Here is a 17,711-nt window from a genome sequence, read left to right on the forward strand (position 1 = left end):
ATGTTACATGTATCTTATCTAAGTTTTATTTCTTAAATTGCACAATCTATCCTAACACTGAGCAAAACACAGTGCCCTCTTCAAATATGAAGCAGCAATGTTTTGATATTGGCAAATAGATCCTGAGTTTTAAATGTGGACAAAACAAAGTACTCCAAAGCTAGGTTGCAAGACTTCTAGTAAGTTCATCTACATTTTTTGCATACCAATGTATTGGTCTTTCTCTTCCACTTCTCCATGTCGTTGTTTCAATTTGGTGTCCTTTTTAGCAGGGGCTGGGGCTGCTGACTTTTTTCCTTTACTTTCTTTTTCAGTTGCTTTGTCAGGAGGTTTAGCTTTTTCTTTTTCTTTTTGTTGCTGTTCTGCCTGACAAGATGAATAAACAAAGTTGTCATTGTAGCCTTTATGCAGACTGTTGTAAAACTTCAGTGATTCAATTTTTTTATCGTAATACTTTTCCCCCTCAGCCACTATAACATTGACGTGGTGAAGCTGTCTTGAACATCCTGCTTTATGCTGCTCAAACACAACATTTAGTTTATTATATTCTTACTCAATCATAGTACTAAGACTTCACATTAAAAAGGAACTGCAAGAGCTAGTCAGACATTATACCTGCCAAACTAACAAAATGCATTCGGGTAAAAAGGTGAGTAAAGAATCACTGTGCTTTAGTTACTGCCAATACAGCACTTGTACCAGCCAGAACCCTTCCTTGGACTTAAGGGAAATAAGGCAAAAATTCAGTATCTGTTAAGTCTTTAACATATCTGTTACCACTCTTGAGTATGGTGTAAAATGCTACCAGCACTATTTTTATTTGATGTAAATATCTGTCTACTATGAACTAGAACCAAGAGTCTTGTGCTCATTTCACACAGGATATTATTCAGCCATTCTCATTATTTTCAAACAAAAACATCTACATTAAGATCTGCTTGGTAATTTAAGAGTAGAGGATGAAGAAAAGATTTTGTAAGTATCCCTGAGCCTCACACTATAAATCCATAAAGTCCAGAGTCAGTCTAAAATTAAATTAATCCAAAACATATTAAGGTAAAGTGAGATGATGTAGAGCAAGAAAGCCTCCACTTTATTTTTACCCAGCAGAAGTACTACGTCCAGCTATGCAAAAATGACATTTCAGAATTATAAAGCTAAATTAAATAAAATAAAAATGTATTAACTTAACTTACAGTTACAATCCTGCTGGTGTCACTTTAGTGGCTATTAAAGCAATGAGAAAAGCCTTTCATGCAAATGAGAAAGGGCAGTTAACTCTACACAGTTGCTTTCCCTAGATCCAGATGAAAAGCAGACTTTCAAGCTGTGGAATTTGTATTTACTTCAAATTCAAAATCAAAGTAGAAAATATTTTCCTGCTTTTCCCTTCCTTCATGCATTCCGTTTCTGTAAAATTTACATATGCCTTCGACAGATTCTTGAAACTATTTGCACTGTGAAATGAAGGATTTGGAGGCTTTCATTATTTTCCTTCAAATTTGTTCCACTTTGGACATTTCAAACAAAAAAATTTTGATAGTACTTCTTTGAACTCTAAGCTGATGAACACACCAAACAGAAGATATGATCATCAGGTCATAATCAACTTCATCTATTGCATCTGCATAATTTTAAGTCATCCTCAAATAAGTAGAGACATTTCTGGACTTGCCAAGATTCTAACCAAGAATATCACTTGACCAGGGAAATAAAATTAGAGTTACAAGACTAATCTTGCCAAATCAAAGCTAAAGATTCCATTTTAATATTGAAGTGCCCAATCTTTAAACTTAAAATTTTTGTTTTAAAGTTTACTTATCAGAATTGACTAGTATCGAAGAGAAAAGCCATTTTTTCTTGATTCACTATAAATAATCTGCTCTATAGCTTCAGCCTCTCAATTTCTCTTCAGATTGAAAAGACACTATCTTCTCATACTATTCATATATATTTATGTGTCTTATGTTACCATTTCCTAATCAATAGTCTTCTGCGGGAACAGGACACAATTATCATTTAATCATCTAGCATTTAATGTTCTTGTGGTTGTGTGCTATACTTCATCCACCAATTATTCCCACAAACAGAAGTGTTGATAAAAAAATTTACAGACTTTTCAAGTATACAAAATCCATTAAACTGCTTTCTTCTTGCGTCTTTTACGTGCACAGACTGCTCAGGTCTCCATGTCATCTCACTTTACACTATAGTTCTTGATAATTAACAGGGTAAACTTACTACAGCAATTATACAGCTCTCTGATAATGGTGTTCAGTTGCATGAATGTTTGCTCAAAAAGGACTGTATCGAAACCAACTGTTCAGTAAGTTGTTGAAAGGTACCACTGACAACTTTAAAAGATATTAAAAAGCAACTAGAGGTCTGATCTGTGATTCTGTGCAAGCTTGGTGAAATTCCTCCTAGAACACATAAGCAACTTGACTGAGGCAATCTTGGAGCTAGTGATGATCTTGGAGGACATACGGAAGCAAGTTTTGGGAACACTGGAAAATGTGGTACTCAGTTCTGAGAAGCAGGTTTCAAAATATGTACTATTAGGAGAGAGTTCAAAGGAAAGGAACATGCATAATCAAAAACTAGAAACCAGGACATATATTTGAGTTTGTTTAGTTAAATATGTAATAGATTTCCATAGAATGCAGGGTAAGAACTGTTGCCCCCATACCCAGCGAGAAGTGAAGCAGTAAAAGGTTTAAACAAGACTATGGTTGATAAGACCAGAAACCTTTTCCAAACAAGTCCCATGCAGACATAGTTCAGCAGTAATTACTGAAAAGCAAAAGCACAGCAGTGGAAAGTTTTAAGAAAAGGTTCAACAAATATATGCCAGGAATAGTTTATGAAAATATTATTCTGCCTTAGTGCCAGAGGAGGGAAGAGATAACTTCTCCAAATTCCCTTCAGAGAGGAGATTCTTAACAATAACTTCTTCATAGTGCTTCTATCCTAGATACTTCTCAAGTAACAACCTCTCCTACCTTTACTTCAGGAGAGATATATTCAGGTGAAGCCAGTTTGTAGCTCTGTTTTCTATTGGACCTAAGACTCAGCTAAGCCATTACTAGCTCTCACTCTAGCAAAGAGTTCTTGCATAGTATTTTTTATTTTCTCTTTTTTTCACTTTCTCACTAGCATTTGAGTAATTGACAGCTTCATCCACAAAATCTAATTAACTTAAAAAGATATTTCTAGTCACATTTCTCTTCAATTACAGTTCTATGAAGTCAAACATGAGAAGAAAGCTGAATTTATGGAAGCAACACTAGAAGTGCTTTCAAAAACTTAATTAAGCATCCTCCCCTAAGGCATTCTGATGTACCTTCTTTTCAGCTTCTCTTCTCTGAAGGTCCTTCTGTTTGAGGCAAAGCAGTTGAAATTTCAACAGCTTTCCAGTTAGTGTAACAGGAATTTCTGCACCCCCATCCAGAATGGCTTTGGCTAATTCTATTACCTGCAGAGGGAAAAAAAAAAAACCAACACAACAAAACTATTGCTCCATTTGACACACACTTTGAATGATGAAATGAAATACACACATTGTACAATGTGTGGGTCAAAACAGCCACACTTCCAGGAAAACAATGTATCAGTAAGATGCACAGCTATTCTTTGGTTCTGAAGACCTCAAATGAAGTCCTATCAGCTATAGTATGAGATAAAACTAGAATAGAAAATACCTCCACAATTTATGCAAAAATCAATAGACACAGAATTCTCACAGGAAAACGTACATTTTTTTAGATTTTAAACAAAGAAGCAACGTTGAGCAACTACTTATTATAAAGTAATAAATTAAAAAGCACGTAACAGCAGATCAAGGGGAATAGTTTGGAGTACTGTTTACAAAGTGACTAGTGTCTGAGGCACTAGCTCTGAATGAAAGATAAAAACTTCTTGAAGGGAATTCGAGAGGGTCTGTCTTGGTAAAAACACACCCCCTCCCTGTGTAATTCTGATTCTGTTGGTATGCAGCCTAATTGGGGTGAAATAAGGCTATTGAATTTTCTTAGGGTGATGACAGCAGCGGGAACATACAGCTGCATTGTCCAGATGTGTGGCATTGACAGGCTGTTTTATGACTATGTTTTTTACAGCTTGTTTCCACTAAATTTCATACAACTCACTAACATCTGGGCCGTTTTCCTTGGAGCCTCATAACCACTTTATTTACTGCGAAAAAAATAAAATAACATAAAAATACCATAAAAAGTTGTTATATGTTTCTTTTCACTTGTGTTGTCCCTGTAATAAAGTTCACCTATGTAGGAAGCGCTGTTGAGGAATAATATAACCATAATATTTTCCTACTTTTGTTTTTAAGCAACCATCAGCTTTATTTATAACCATGGGCTGAATTAGGTGTTACTCAAATGTTCTGACATGTTTCTCTTTTCCCCTCTTGGAGCAATTACAGTTGGGCACATATGGTGTCAATTTTGCTTGTTAATATTCAGACAATGAAGGTGCACACTGCATGTCACTGAACTGTGTCTTGTCTAATGCAAACACCACCATTAGCTTTGAGCTTTCATAGCTCCTTGCCTAGTTTAGAAATTCTCACTTCTCAAGTAAAACCTAGGTAAGCAAACCTAGCCACTAAAAATGCTTCTCTGAATAAAACAAAGGCAAAATGGAATCAAGATTATTATACACTGAATTATTGTTTTATACAAATGAAAGTACAGAAAAAGAAATATCTTAAAATTCTGATTTTTTTCCTGAATCGTGTAACAGGGAGACAAACCAAAACATATGCATTTAAAAATCCTTCCAAAACAATCCTTTCCCTCCACCACAAATAAACCTGATTATCTCCTTAACATACACAAAAGAAGATACGTCATGATTAAGATCAGTTTTGCTCTACTGTTTCATATTCAAACTAAGACTACTTACTGGCTGCCATCTCAACAAGTCAACCATAGAAGGCTTCTGAAAAGATACCCACTGACTTCAGAGTCACAGCAGAAAATCAAGGATTTCTTAAGAACAAGACTTTAAAAATCTCACAGACTGTAGGCACACTAGAAACTACTAGTCATTCCAACAAAAAAATAGTCACTCAGAGCTAGCCACACAAATCTGTGCTCTGAAAGAAAGACACTTTGAGGAAGTATCACAGCAATTTCCTTCAGAGAGAAAAATTCTCATATAGGTTTTTTTTTCTGCAGAATTGATGTTAACAGCCTATGGAAAGTGATGCTTCTCAGTGGCTAATGTAGATGAGTTGCACATTTCTTGAAACACAATAGGGGGGAAATGGAGGGATTCTGTAAGGATTCTTTAAAGTGTATATATAGTAACCCATCTCAGTGGCAGTTGCTGATTTATTGTTCATGGAAGAAGAAAAAAGCGCTTAGATTCTTAAAATACATTCTTCTTGAGAAGCTCAAAGCATTTTACCAGTCAAAAGCAATGCATCATGATTATTCCTATTTTGTAGTTAGAGAATGTAGAAGAGACTTGACCAAGCCCTGCAGTGAGCTGGACAACTCCTGAGGGGGTAAGAAGGACGAATTTTCTTATGTGAGCTGGTAGAGAAGTATAAACCAAACTATTTAACAGAAGTACATCCCATGATTGTGGAGAGAGGTCAGACAAAGAAGACGAAGAAAAAATCAGCACAACACATTTGGCAATACAAAGAAAGCAAATAGTTTTTCATACAGAAATGTAAAATCTGCTTTTAGATATGGAAATTAAAAACAATCCTTCATTACTGCAAAAGACAGAACATAGATTAATCCATGCATGGCAGATAAAAGAAATTAAATTTATTACACATCCATATTTACTTCACCTATGGTCCTCTGAGTTATGCAGGCACCTGGCATAAATGTTAAGAATCTATAGAGCCTTAATTAAAAAAAAAAAAAAAAGCTGAGGACAAAGATTTGGTAGGAATACAGAAGGAAGTTTTTTGGATACTATGAAGTGGATTCATTACAGATTGGCTATACTTCATCCCACCAGTGATGACGTTTTTCTTACGTGAGAAACCATGGAAACTTGGATGGACAAACTTAGTTAGGTAGGGCCTCTTTTCCTTTAAAGGAAGAGGAAACAGCATTCCTCACACAGCAGGGGTCACATTGGTGAAGTGCAGAAAGGCTTCAGTGATGCAGTATTTGATCTCGTATGGTGGCAGTATGAACCACGCAGAGATTTAGCTGCCTGGTGCAAAGGGCATGTATTTCAAGCCACTCAAACACCACATGAGTGCTTGTAAGTAACACTATACTACTGGCAGATGTCAGCGCCATTGAGAGAGGAGATAGGTCTTACAAGTTAGGGAAACATTTAAAGCCAGAGTCCTTATGTTATCTTTCTTTGAAATACCTCTTTTTCAATATACAGAACCATTGTGGCTGCTAAATCATAATCGGAAAATCTTTCAAAAGGATAAATTACATTATTAACTTTCACAGCTTTACTACTACCTGGAAGCAGTAGCACTGCCTGCTATGGACAGTGGTCAGCCAACTTCATAGTCTAGCTTACCCACACCCAGGGTGAGCTTTCTAAAGCCCTGTCTTCCCTCTGGTTCTCGAACCTGTGTGACATTCAGACTATCACATATATCTATTCCCAAAGAAATAGAATAGTTCCTAGAAGAACTCCTCAGTAGGTAAAATCCTTAGCAGCTGACACAGTTTAAGTAAATTTGAAGTAAGATAGTCATCTGTCAAGAGACTATATGGATTACACAAGCAAGTTGTTAATTACTGTTCAGATGTACTTTCCTGAACAAAGTAATAAAAATGGGGGAAAAAAGCTATCTTCACTTATTACAATCTGCCATAAGTAACATGAATCCTTCATAAGCAACTTTCAAGATGAACTAGGGAAAAAAAAAGCTGCATGTGTCATATCAATAATTTTTTTTTGTCCAAAGAAGGTTTCTTTACACATACTACTAAATATTTCTGAATCTGCCAATGTCGTTTCATTGACCATAGCATGCTACAATCAATCATTCTGAAACAATACAAGGAAGGGTCTGAGCTAACTGAAACAACTTTTTTTCAGATCACACCTACAGTATGTTGAAAGCCAAATCAGTTTCTACTATCAGACCACTCACCTAATTTCATTTTATCCCTCAGAAGCTCTTCCCACCTATAATGTCAAAAGGTCACTTGCTTAGTCGTCATCCTTCACTGGTGAATTAATGACTCTCAATTCACACAGAGCTTAAGGACTCACATAAATCAGTAAATCAATTGCATATCTGAACAGACTGTAAAACTTTAGCTAAGCCAGTTGAATAATCTTTGTTACTCAATGAAGATTATATCAATATGTACTCTAGAGAATGAAAAAATTAAAGTGGATTTGATGACTCCTTCTACCCCTCAGAGTCCTTTTCCATTAAACCCACTAAAATTAAGCAATACTGAGCAAATATGAATGCTGTTCATGTACTAAATATCTGCCTTTCTATTGTGACAATAATTCTCAGAGCAGCAGCAATGGCTGCTTGTACTCTCGAAAAATAACTTGTCATTTGTATGAGTGAGTCTGTTTTTTGCCAAAACACAACACACCTTGATCTGGTTAGCAGAAACCTATTAGAAATATCCCTGTTCTTTAAACCTCTCTCTACAGAAAATGTGCAACCTGAGGGGGTATCTTAACTGTTTTAAGCTCAGCAGTGCAGAATGAGAACTTCTTCACATATGTGTACAGTGTTCTGTTTCTTAGTGTTACTTAGTGCTGCTTATGTTTCTGTGTTAGTACCTAAATAATGTTTTAAGGGAGATATAAATGGTGAAATAACCTAATTTAAGTAAAAATGAGAAAATACATTACATAAAAATTCAGATGACTTTTCATCTTGTCTTTATTACAGGAGCTTTCATCATCTATAATATGACACCTACCTACCATGGTGTCACCTTCCTGACCACTAACTGCTACCAAGAGAACAAACTACTTTAAGGGAAGTAAAGATACAATACAAATATCCAGTGATTTGAAAGACCAGGCATTAGTATTGCTATTTCAGGAAGGAGGAGTTTTATGCATAGGGAAGGTTTTCTCATATCTCGGTTCTTTTAACACTCTGATTGGGTGGCAATAGTTGAAATGGCATTTAAGTGATTTCTGAAGAACTCCTACAGAACCTAGACTTTTTTAAAGAGAGAAAACAGGCCTGTCTGCTGTGATCAGACAGATGTGATCTGCTCAGATGGAAAGACACATTGCTATGATCAAATACTGAAATGTTTACATTTCAGTGGTATGAATCTGCCCAGCAAATCTCTCCATTATAGAGTAGAATATTTTATGCTTCTGAGAAGTAAATTGTCTCCAGTAATTTTAGCCAACTGAATCCACACAATGAACACTACAAAGCTAAAGGATTTAGTCATGCTTCTCTAACATTGCATCTGGCTAGGAAGAGAACCCAATCAGAGGCGGAACAAAAAGATTTAGGAAGCAAAGTTACCTCATTAACCCTTGTGTTGGTAGGACTCATCCAGCTACATATTGCCAGAGCTTTCTAAGCCTCTTGGAACCTCAGAACTCTCAGGTCAGCAAGTCCCAATGGCCTTGTGGGCTTGGCACCACAAACTAGGCAGGATCTTTACACCGTGGTCTAGCTTTGCAAGAGGGCTTTGGGCTTTTTTTTTTCATTTCTTTTTTGTTTGTTTGTTTGGTTGTTTTTTATTTGGTGACAAAAGATTCTGGGATTAATTGCTCTGCTTGAAAAATATTTCATACTCTCTATTGTCCTTAATGAACCAATTACAGTCATCTGAAAACTCTGAAGGCAACAAAACAGCGGACAGCATTTCCTTTGGCTCCTTCAGAGGATTCCTCTACCACTTCAAGGATGACATTCTTACAGACATAAATGCTGTTTGCTCTAGTTACAGAGACATTTCAAAAAAACCTGCACAGAAAAAGCAGAAAATCTTATACCAAGTTGCATGTATGCAGGAAATCTTGTAAACTAGAAAGCAAAACCAAGATCTCACCAATATTCTAAAGTAAGTTTTAAATAGGTAGATGAATTGCAAAAGGTATCAATTTTCTCTCCTAGAAAATAAATCACCAACAATATGAGTTTTAGGAATGTCCTCAAGCCAAATAATTACATCTAACAGTAGTAAAATAATAATGCATGTTTCTAGAATCCTAGAATTAAGAGTCACTATTTTGAAATTAAATTATTAACATGTCAATTGTCTCATGTAAATAATAGAACCTGACCTCTCAGATTTTAGGAAATGGAAAATTAGAAGACACAGACTTTTCCTGCCAGAGCTCAAGCCTTTCCACCCCCCAGTTTTAGCATTTAGAAATCCTGTACTTCTTAACATGGCACATTGATCCTGGAAAGGAATACTGAACTGGAGATATGTTAGAAAATGATTGCAAACAACTACAATCTATAGGACTGATTGGTTCGAGCAACAACAGCTCAGTCTCATGGAACAAATAAATCCAAATGGAAGGCATATAATTTGATAACTCAAAGGACTACACAGGCCTCTTGATCACACAGGTGCATCAGATGCTCTGACAATGAAAAGGCTGATGTAAAGACATGCTAAACCTAAGCTAACAATTTTTTTCCTTAACATCCTTTTAAGTAATACCTGGACCCAGGAGGCAGAGTACTTAAACCCTCCTCAGAAGACAAGACACTGAGTATCTCAGGTAAATGTACCACCTCATGCAGCGGGATCGTACTATATTTTGTACTCCAAACTGGCAGAAGCTTGGTAAGAGATAGAAAAGAGCTGAAAACAGATAAGTAGATAATGCTCACAGCAGGATTGAAAGTCCCTTACCCTTCCCTGAAGCCAGTACCTCCCTAAAAGGCATATTCATTTAACAACAATTCCCAAGTGTTTCTTGAGCTTTAAACCTCTGCATATCCTGCCAAGTCCTTCTGCAATAAAATTCTCTTAACTTGCATCCACACAATGCCACTTGACAAAGGCTGACTGGAGAACTGCTCCATTTTATTATGGCATTTAAGAGTGCAGTATTTATTTTGCTTTGTATGGGAAAGAAAAATAAAATTAAATCTTTCTATCCTTCTGACCATTCAGTATGGCTGTCCAAGCTGTTTTTACTGTCAAACCCTTTCATGAAAACAACAGCACCAGATAAGTTTTGGCTCCTGAGTTTTTCCATTTTATAGCTTTTAAAATTAATTTCATTCTAATGGAATGAAAGCAAAATCTTTCTAACTTGTATTACAAAATAGAATTCTATTGACACACAGACTGAGAAGGTTTGGGTTTAAAATGACTATCTGTACTTTTGAGAAAGCCTAATCTTTCTGATGGTGGTGTGTCAAAACCTATACACTTCCACAAATATATGCCAAATGGTGACAAAGATTTAAACTTATTAACTGACAGATCTAAAAATGCAATTACAAAGAGTCATCATCCAGCAGGTGAGCTTCTTTCGGGGTTAGAAGCATACAACATACTGAGAATATTTAAAAGTTTGTCAGTGATCTGGGAAATGTTATAACCTCTTCAAGTATAAAATCTCCAAAAGATATAATAACCATGGGAGATATACAGAATGTAGCAGAAAACTCATTCATACAAAGAAATCTGGTTAGTGTAGTTAGTATAGTGCAAAACGTAGTATGATTAGGTTTTGTTAAATTACAAGGTTTGAATCTCAGAAGAAAGAAAACAGGCCAAATTTGCAGGTTGGAGCACCTGTAAACCAGTAACTTTGTGAAGGACTCATTGGTCAAGGATGAGCCTTTTGATCCAAAACTAGCTCTGCAAGGCAGCAGCCAAGATAACTTATGCAATCTTCAGATTTGTATACAGTGATATATTAAACAGGAAGCAATCCATTATATTATGCTTGTATTTGATTGTATTTGACATGTATTCAACAAAAACATGAAGTCCATTGGGTGTCCACAATTAAATAAAAATAGTGACTTGCAAATGTCTGTTAGAGAAGATTCACATATTTAAGAATTGAAAAAAAACCCCAAAGAAATTTATTACACATTGTTGAATAAAGAGAAAAAGTTAAGGGAAAATTTGAACACAATGTCAAAGCTTCAACACAGAGAATGGAAGATTAATTGCAAGATTTTATTTAATTTAGAAAACATGGCTAGAAGTCATCCATTAAAAAATAAATTTTCAGTGATATTAAAAGTATATTTTATCAAGAAAGATCTTCCTGATAAACAAATTAAATCATAGCATATTCTCAACTGTTTTCAACCATTTAGAAAAAAACATCCAATCTTGATTTAAAAAATTTCAATACACAGATAATTTTTGACAAAAAATATTGTGACCTGTGCTATGGGTCACGGTAGTCTCTTCTGCCAATCAAATCTATCTATCTACTAATTTCACAGAACATAAAAGAAATTGGTGACAGCAACACTGGTAAGAAATCCAACTCTTGGGTTATGTGTTTGGAAATTTTGTCAGTAGCCTTTCTCACTCAAAAAGAAAAATCAGAACAGTTTAGTGATCTTATTTTGTGCATATATATATATACATATATTTAATTTTGTAGTATTCACTATAGTCTCATGAAAAATCAGATTAGATTTACACTTGAAAAACAAGTCTGAAGTTTTACACCTAACCATAAAAGTTACCTCTCAGAGAAATGACATAATTCTTGTAAGGCAGAACAGTGTAAACTGTAAGAATGTAAGCCTACAACACCAGGCATTTATCAAGCCCTTCCTAGCCTAGACTGAGAAAAACACAGAGTGCATTGAGTCAGCTTTTTCACAGCTCTGTGATCTTGCAGGGGAATGAAAGATAAAGAGGAGAAAAAAAGGCATCACTAAAGACAGGGTGTAGTCTTAAAAACCAAGAAAAACAAAATAATTTGCTGGACACTTTCAACTACACTTCCACTACATTTGAGGTCCAAAGCCTGGATAGTCCATTTACCTTTTCCTTTCTAATACAAATGCTTTCTCAGTCACCTCCTCCTCCCACCTCCTGCAAGTTAGGGGATTTGCTGCTGTCACAGACTTCACTCCACTTGCGTAATGGCCTCTTCCCCTGGGTTGTACCCATCTTTTCTATTTAAAGCATGCTTTCACTCTTCCTCAGCATACTATACAGAGCCTAGGACAAGGTGAATTTACTCCTTAGACTTGTTTTTATTTATATATATTAATAATAGATAGTATATGCATATATATATACATACACACACACAAATTTGCTATGCCCGGGAGTTTTTCTAACATGTATTCACCTATACTTGTCCTCATGGAGTCATAAGTCTAGCAAGGATTACTGGAGTGTGGCACACACTCCTCATGCTGCCTCCTATCCTCAAAATGCAGGAGATGCCATAGATTAAGAGCTGGAAAATACTTATTTACAACTGATTTACTCTGCTTCAGTCTCACAAAATTCTAGGATGGGAATGGGATATGATTTGGATTTGGCACCTGATCTGATTATATTTTTCAGTTTGACAACTATAGGTAGGAGCCTTCTTGTGAGAAACCAGACAATATATTAATTCTTGACAGGGAGTGGAATAAAGATTAATATTTTTAATTCCAATCAAGCCTTTTTGGGTACACGGGATGACTTGTCCCAGAGATGAGTCAGAACAGCATGGAAGGATGCTGATGGTTATAAGATTTTAGTTTTCCTGGCTTCAAGGCCATGTTTTGAAAGCAACACTCTGGGATCCACAGCCAAATAAAAAGTGCTCTTGTCTCTGGCACTTATTCCTTTTTCATCTTTCCATGACCCTTTATCCGAAGCATCTTGGCTTATATGACAGAACCACAAAACTCTTCTACATCTCTTTCTCTTCCATCCCTCTTTCTCTCATGGCCATGATCCTTACTCCACTGTCCACTTCCAGCAACATCATCTACTTCCAGTCTTCTCAAATGAAGGGGCTACATGAGGATCCATCTTCTTTCATAATCACCTTGGTACTACTTCCCAGCTTCAGCTTGTTCCCTTACTAGTATGGGACACGATTCCTTCTCAGAATTTCCTGGGTAACATAAAGGCAACTTTCTTGACCTCGTCCCAGTGAATCCAACAAAACTAGGAAATAACTCTTACAAGAAAAAGAAAAAAAAAATCCTTCCAATCCACACAGCCCCCAAACTCAATCTCACCAGAATTTTTAAGGGGGAAAAAAAAAAAATAAAAAAAATCAGCATCATGAACAATCTAGTGTGGAAAATTAAGCCTTGAATAGACTTTCAAAATTCAAACTTTGGAAACTAAAACACTGTCTTATTTAGTAGTGGTAAAGTACCTTCATGACACATGACATTAACAGAAAACTGACAAAACATGATATTATTAACCTTAGTAGAAAACTGACAAAACAGTTAAATAACAATAAAAGATACATACCTTGCTCATAAAATGCATATATTTTTAGTTTCAGGTCTTGTCTGTTGGAAAAACTGTACATGACAAATTATGAAATCTGTTGATATTTTACAGAAAGCATAACAGTCTCCCTCCCATGTGTAAGGAAAAAAATTATTTCCACAGTATCTTTATGACAGAATCAGCCCATCATCATTCAATTAAATGCTGAAATTACCAATCAGGACTCCTACCCCAGTAAGTCATGTAATGGTCAGAAAAGGTGTTAGACACTTAATTCTCCTGGATTTGGAAATTTTTTAGCTACATATTCATAAAGCCTGCTATGATCCTCTTCATTTTGTACATTAAGAGTGATATGAAATACAATACAGTAAGATGATACAAGCCCTGAAGGGAAATAACTTAGAACAAACAATAGGAATTATTTTAATATGATATATAATTAGCTTGCAATATATCATGAGCAGTTTGTTAAAGTTTCCTGACTTGTAGGCACTGCAGACTGCTGCACTGAGATTTATTAAAACCCCCTGCATTTCAGTAGATGCAAAGTGCAAGACCAATGACACGTGTAACAATGTTACTATTAATACCTTTAATAACCACATTACTATGCACATTATTAGTTCCAAATTCACACACATGTACATGTCATATGTTCAAAGACCACTGAATGTCAGGAATCTCCTCTCTAAGAAAGGAACGTGTGCTTGTGGTAATGACAGTTTGTTGAATCCTGCCACAGAGAAAACTGTAAGTGGTGATGATAGAAACGCTCCTCTCAGAACATTTCACAACCCTGTGTTCTGGTATTTTTTTATCTTTGCTGCAGTGAAAGCTTTGAATGCACCAACTGCACATAGAATCTATGTGAATGTTCAGGAGCAAATTCTGCCCAGTGAGGCAGGATCTTAATGGTGTGGCAACATGATCAATCTTTTAATTCGCTACAGCCTGAACGGAAACTGAGTCCAAGCAAAAGGTCAGAACAGGCATTTTATATTCTCTGTTAAAGGAGGGGAGGGAAAAAATGTCTTTGAGGAGTAAAGTAAGTAGCTAATGAGACACAGCACCGACAGCTGGAATTTAATAAGTATCCACTTCACAAGGAAAATTGCTCTTAGTAATTAAATACAGGTATCATACAAAGCTTCTGCTTAGAGCTAGACTTCAAAATCCTTCTGTCAGTAGGACTGAAGAGGTTTTACATACCAGGTAATATAAGGGTGAGTTTGCCTGGGAGGCTAGTCCTAAATGAAGAGGGTTAATTGCATAAAATTCACAGTCATGTCAGTGGTAAATAATTCCAAAGGGACTTGTTCAGACAGTAGCCTGGCATTACTGAAAAACAGACCTCAACTAAAAAGACCTGTTATAAAGTCCACCAAAACCTGAGACACATAAAAAGTTTATTGGTCATTGCAGAAATAAAATGCAAACAAGATCTTTTTAGAGGGATCCAAAATTCTTTATGCTCCAGGTCTGCAGGACCATAAAACTCTACCTGAGAAAATTTTAAACAATCTTCTAATTAATCATAGGATTTTATAGCCTCTCACAAGCTGTAAGTAAAACATTAACAAGGTAGGAGGAAGTCCTCTTTGTACTAGGCATGATTCCAAACCCCACTGACATATTCTATTAGACAGGCCAGATTAGAATGTAACATCAAACAGATAATAACAGATAGTAGCACACAGAATTGTGTTTCATTGAGGGGACTGCATTCCCATAAATGAAGGTAAAAGTCTCTAAACTACTGGGAGCCTCTGAGAGACCAGAGTCTGACTGGTTTTCTGTAATTTGAGACATCACCATCAAAATATGACCATGTAATATATCCTTAAACATAAAACTCTTATCCCTGAAAAGAACACTGTTGGTATCACAAAAAACCCCAGTTAAAGTATGTAGATGGCTGAATATTTTTACCAACCGAATCCAATAGCTTTGCATTTACTCAGGAATGCATAACACAACCACACAGCTGTATTTACTTCAGTGTAAAAGAGCACTGACTCTGCAATACATGTTTTAACCTACCTCATAGTACATAGGCCCATCCTTAACCTTTTTTCCCTTTTGACTCCCACATTCTGTGATCTGCAAGTAAATAAAGTATTCTACTGTGAGATGATTTTATGTTTACATAGGTTATTTTGCTCATTGTTCCCTTTTGCAAACACTACATTTAAACTCCAAAACAGTGAGGAATCATCTTATGGTACCCCTGCACCTTAGGGAGGGAGTTTTGGTGATTGGCACCTTGAAGAAAAGTCTGTAACAATACTTCATCGCATCCCTTCATTACAGGGAGCAGAGCAGCTTATACAGTAAGCTTTCCTTTTTCCATTTTTTACTGCTGTGGATTAGGGCAATGAGGCTGGTGAAAGGTGTAGAGAGTAAGTCATATGAGGAGCAGTTGAGGGAGCTGGAGAAATCCTTTTCTCAGTGGAGACCTTATTGCTCTCTGTAACTATCTGAAAGGAGGTTTTAGCAAGGTGGAGGTTTGACTCTTCTCCCAGGTAACCAGCGACAGAACAAGAGGAAACGGCCTCAAGTTGTGCTAGGGGAGGTTTGGGTTGGACATCAGGAAGAATTTCTTCACTGAATGGGGTGTCAAGCATCGGAATAGGCTGCCCAGGGAGACAGTGGGGTCACCATCCCTGGAAGCGTTCAAGAAACGACTGGACGTGGCACTCAGTGCCATTGCCTAGCTGGCAAGGTGGTGTTTGGTCAAAGGCTGGACTCAATAACCTTGGAGGTCTTTTACAACCTCAGTGATTCTGTGAATTAGTGTAATTTTTGAAACTTCCACAGAGTAATTTATCGTTACCACAGGCCAAAGAAGGCACTACCTAGAAGTGAGATCTACAGTTTGGTTTGTTATTAAAAGTCACTTTCTTGGTGTACCTGTCTGAAAATGTCTTCATGGGTTATTACGCTGAAGAGTTTTCGCTGTGGCACCCGCACAGCCATAGACAGGGCCTGAATGTGGATTTCATCCTCCATCTTGGTCCCAACAACGAAAGCGATGCTGGGCTTCCAGTCATCCTACGTTCCAAAATAAAAATTTTAAGGTATTAAAATTCAAGCAAACAAAAGTACTTCTCTGCAGTTTCAAAGAGTAATTCCGTAGAGATGGCTTTATGTCCCTTGAAGACATACTAAACATCACTGTATTAATCACACTGAAATAAATTGTATACAACCTGAAAAAGCACATACTACTTTGTCCCAATGCTTTCTGCCATCAGGTGGCAGCATTATGCTATGGAAAACACAAATGCCTACAAAGAGCCTCTACAAACCTCCCCCCAGGAGAAAGCTGCTTTAGCATCACACAGAGATGCACTAGCTTTTAAATGGTATTTGCAGATTTGACAGCTTAGCAAACAAGAAGTGAATTTTGAATATACGTAGTATTGTGATTATTTGCGGTAGACAAAAATAAACAAATTTCAGCTCCTTCGTCCTGGGAATTAGATAATGCCCAGATACCACTTTCTGAAAATTGCAGCATTATTTTTATGATATTTTATGAGGGTATATTTATGCATAGAACTGTTGTTATGTGGTTCCACTAAGCATACTGAACCAAGAAAAATTACTTCTCAATGGCAAGCTGTATTTCACTACAATACTGACAAATGAAAAACACTAGCAGTTTCCAAATATTTGCAGTAACATACACATATTTTAATGGAAAGAAATATGTTTTCAGCGTTAAAGAAATGTGGAACAAGAGAAGATTGGAACATGTTATTTAGCAATATATATACACAAAAGCTTAAAAATCATGTCATTTAAGCAACTTTTACTGGTTAATCTTCTTTCACATTTCTGCTCTAACCTACTGGAATCCCTTTCACAAAGTGAGTGACACATCTTGCTCCAGAGTATTCTTTATTGACATCAGTGGTGGCTGAACCATAAGCACTTCTAATAGTTGTGCTGTACACTCTTCATGAATCACAAAATTTATTTTTTTTCAATGCACATCTGCATATGTAAACTGCAAGGTTATCAATACAGCTGCATAAAGGTATAAACATGGAGAGGGCTTCACTCAGAGCAAGGAAGCCCCCAGGACCAGGTTAAGCAGAGTCACATACCAGTCCACTGTGCATCATAGCAAAGAAAGATTTTAAGGACAAATTTAAGAGAGGGTGGTAACTTTAGGATATTGATGAAAATATTTTTGTATGTTTATATTATGTATGAAGTTGTGGAGAAGAGGAACAAAACCTGAGTTCATAGTGAAGTGAGGAAAAGAATCGTTCTAAGAAAAAAGGTATAAATGGTAAAAGAAATTTCTTTTTCCAGTTTTACCATACC

At 36.3% G+C, this 17,711-nt stretch overlaps 1 protein-coding gene across 1 annotated transcript in view; it reads right to left on the reverse strand.

Moving 5' to 3' along the window:
- SPAG17 (sperm associated antigen 17) overlaps positions 1-17,503 on the reverse strand; it is an 87,859-nt gene extending 70,356 nt beyond the window's left edge. The window contains exons 1-5 of the mRNA XM_018074491.2: positions 17,489-17,503; positions 16,287-16,427; positions 15,417-15,476; positions 3,344-3,475; positions 207-366 (exon numbers count right to left, since the gene is read on the reverse strand). Of these exons, the coding sequence (XP_017929980.2) occupies positions 207-366; positions 3,344-3,475; positions 15,417-15,476; positions 16,287-16,427; positions 17,489-17,503 (508 nt within the window). The remainder of the gene's footprint in view (positions 1-206; positions 367-3,343; positions 3,476-15,416; positions 15,477-16,286; positions 16,428-17,488) is intronic.
- Positions 17,504-17,711: the final 208 nt, after the last annotated feature.

The sequence above is a fragment of the Manacus vitellinus genome, unplaced genomic scaffold (assembly GCF_001715985.3).
Source record: "Manacus vitellinus isolate BGI_N305 unplaced genomic scaffold, ASM171598v3 scaffold_28_pilon, whole genome shotgun sequence".
Classification (NCBI taxonomy): Eukaryota; Metazoa; Chordata; class Aves; order Passeriformes; family Pipridae; genus Manacus; species Manacus vitellinus.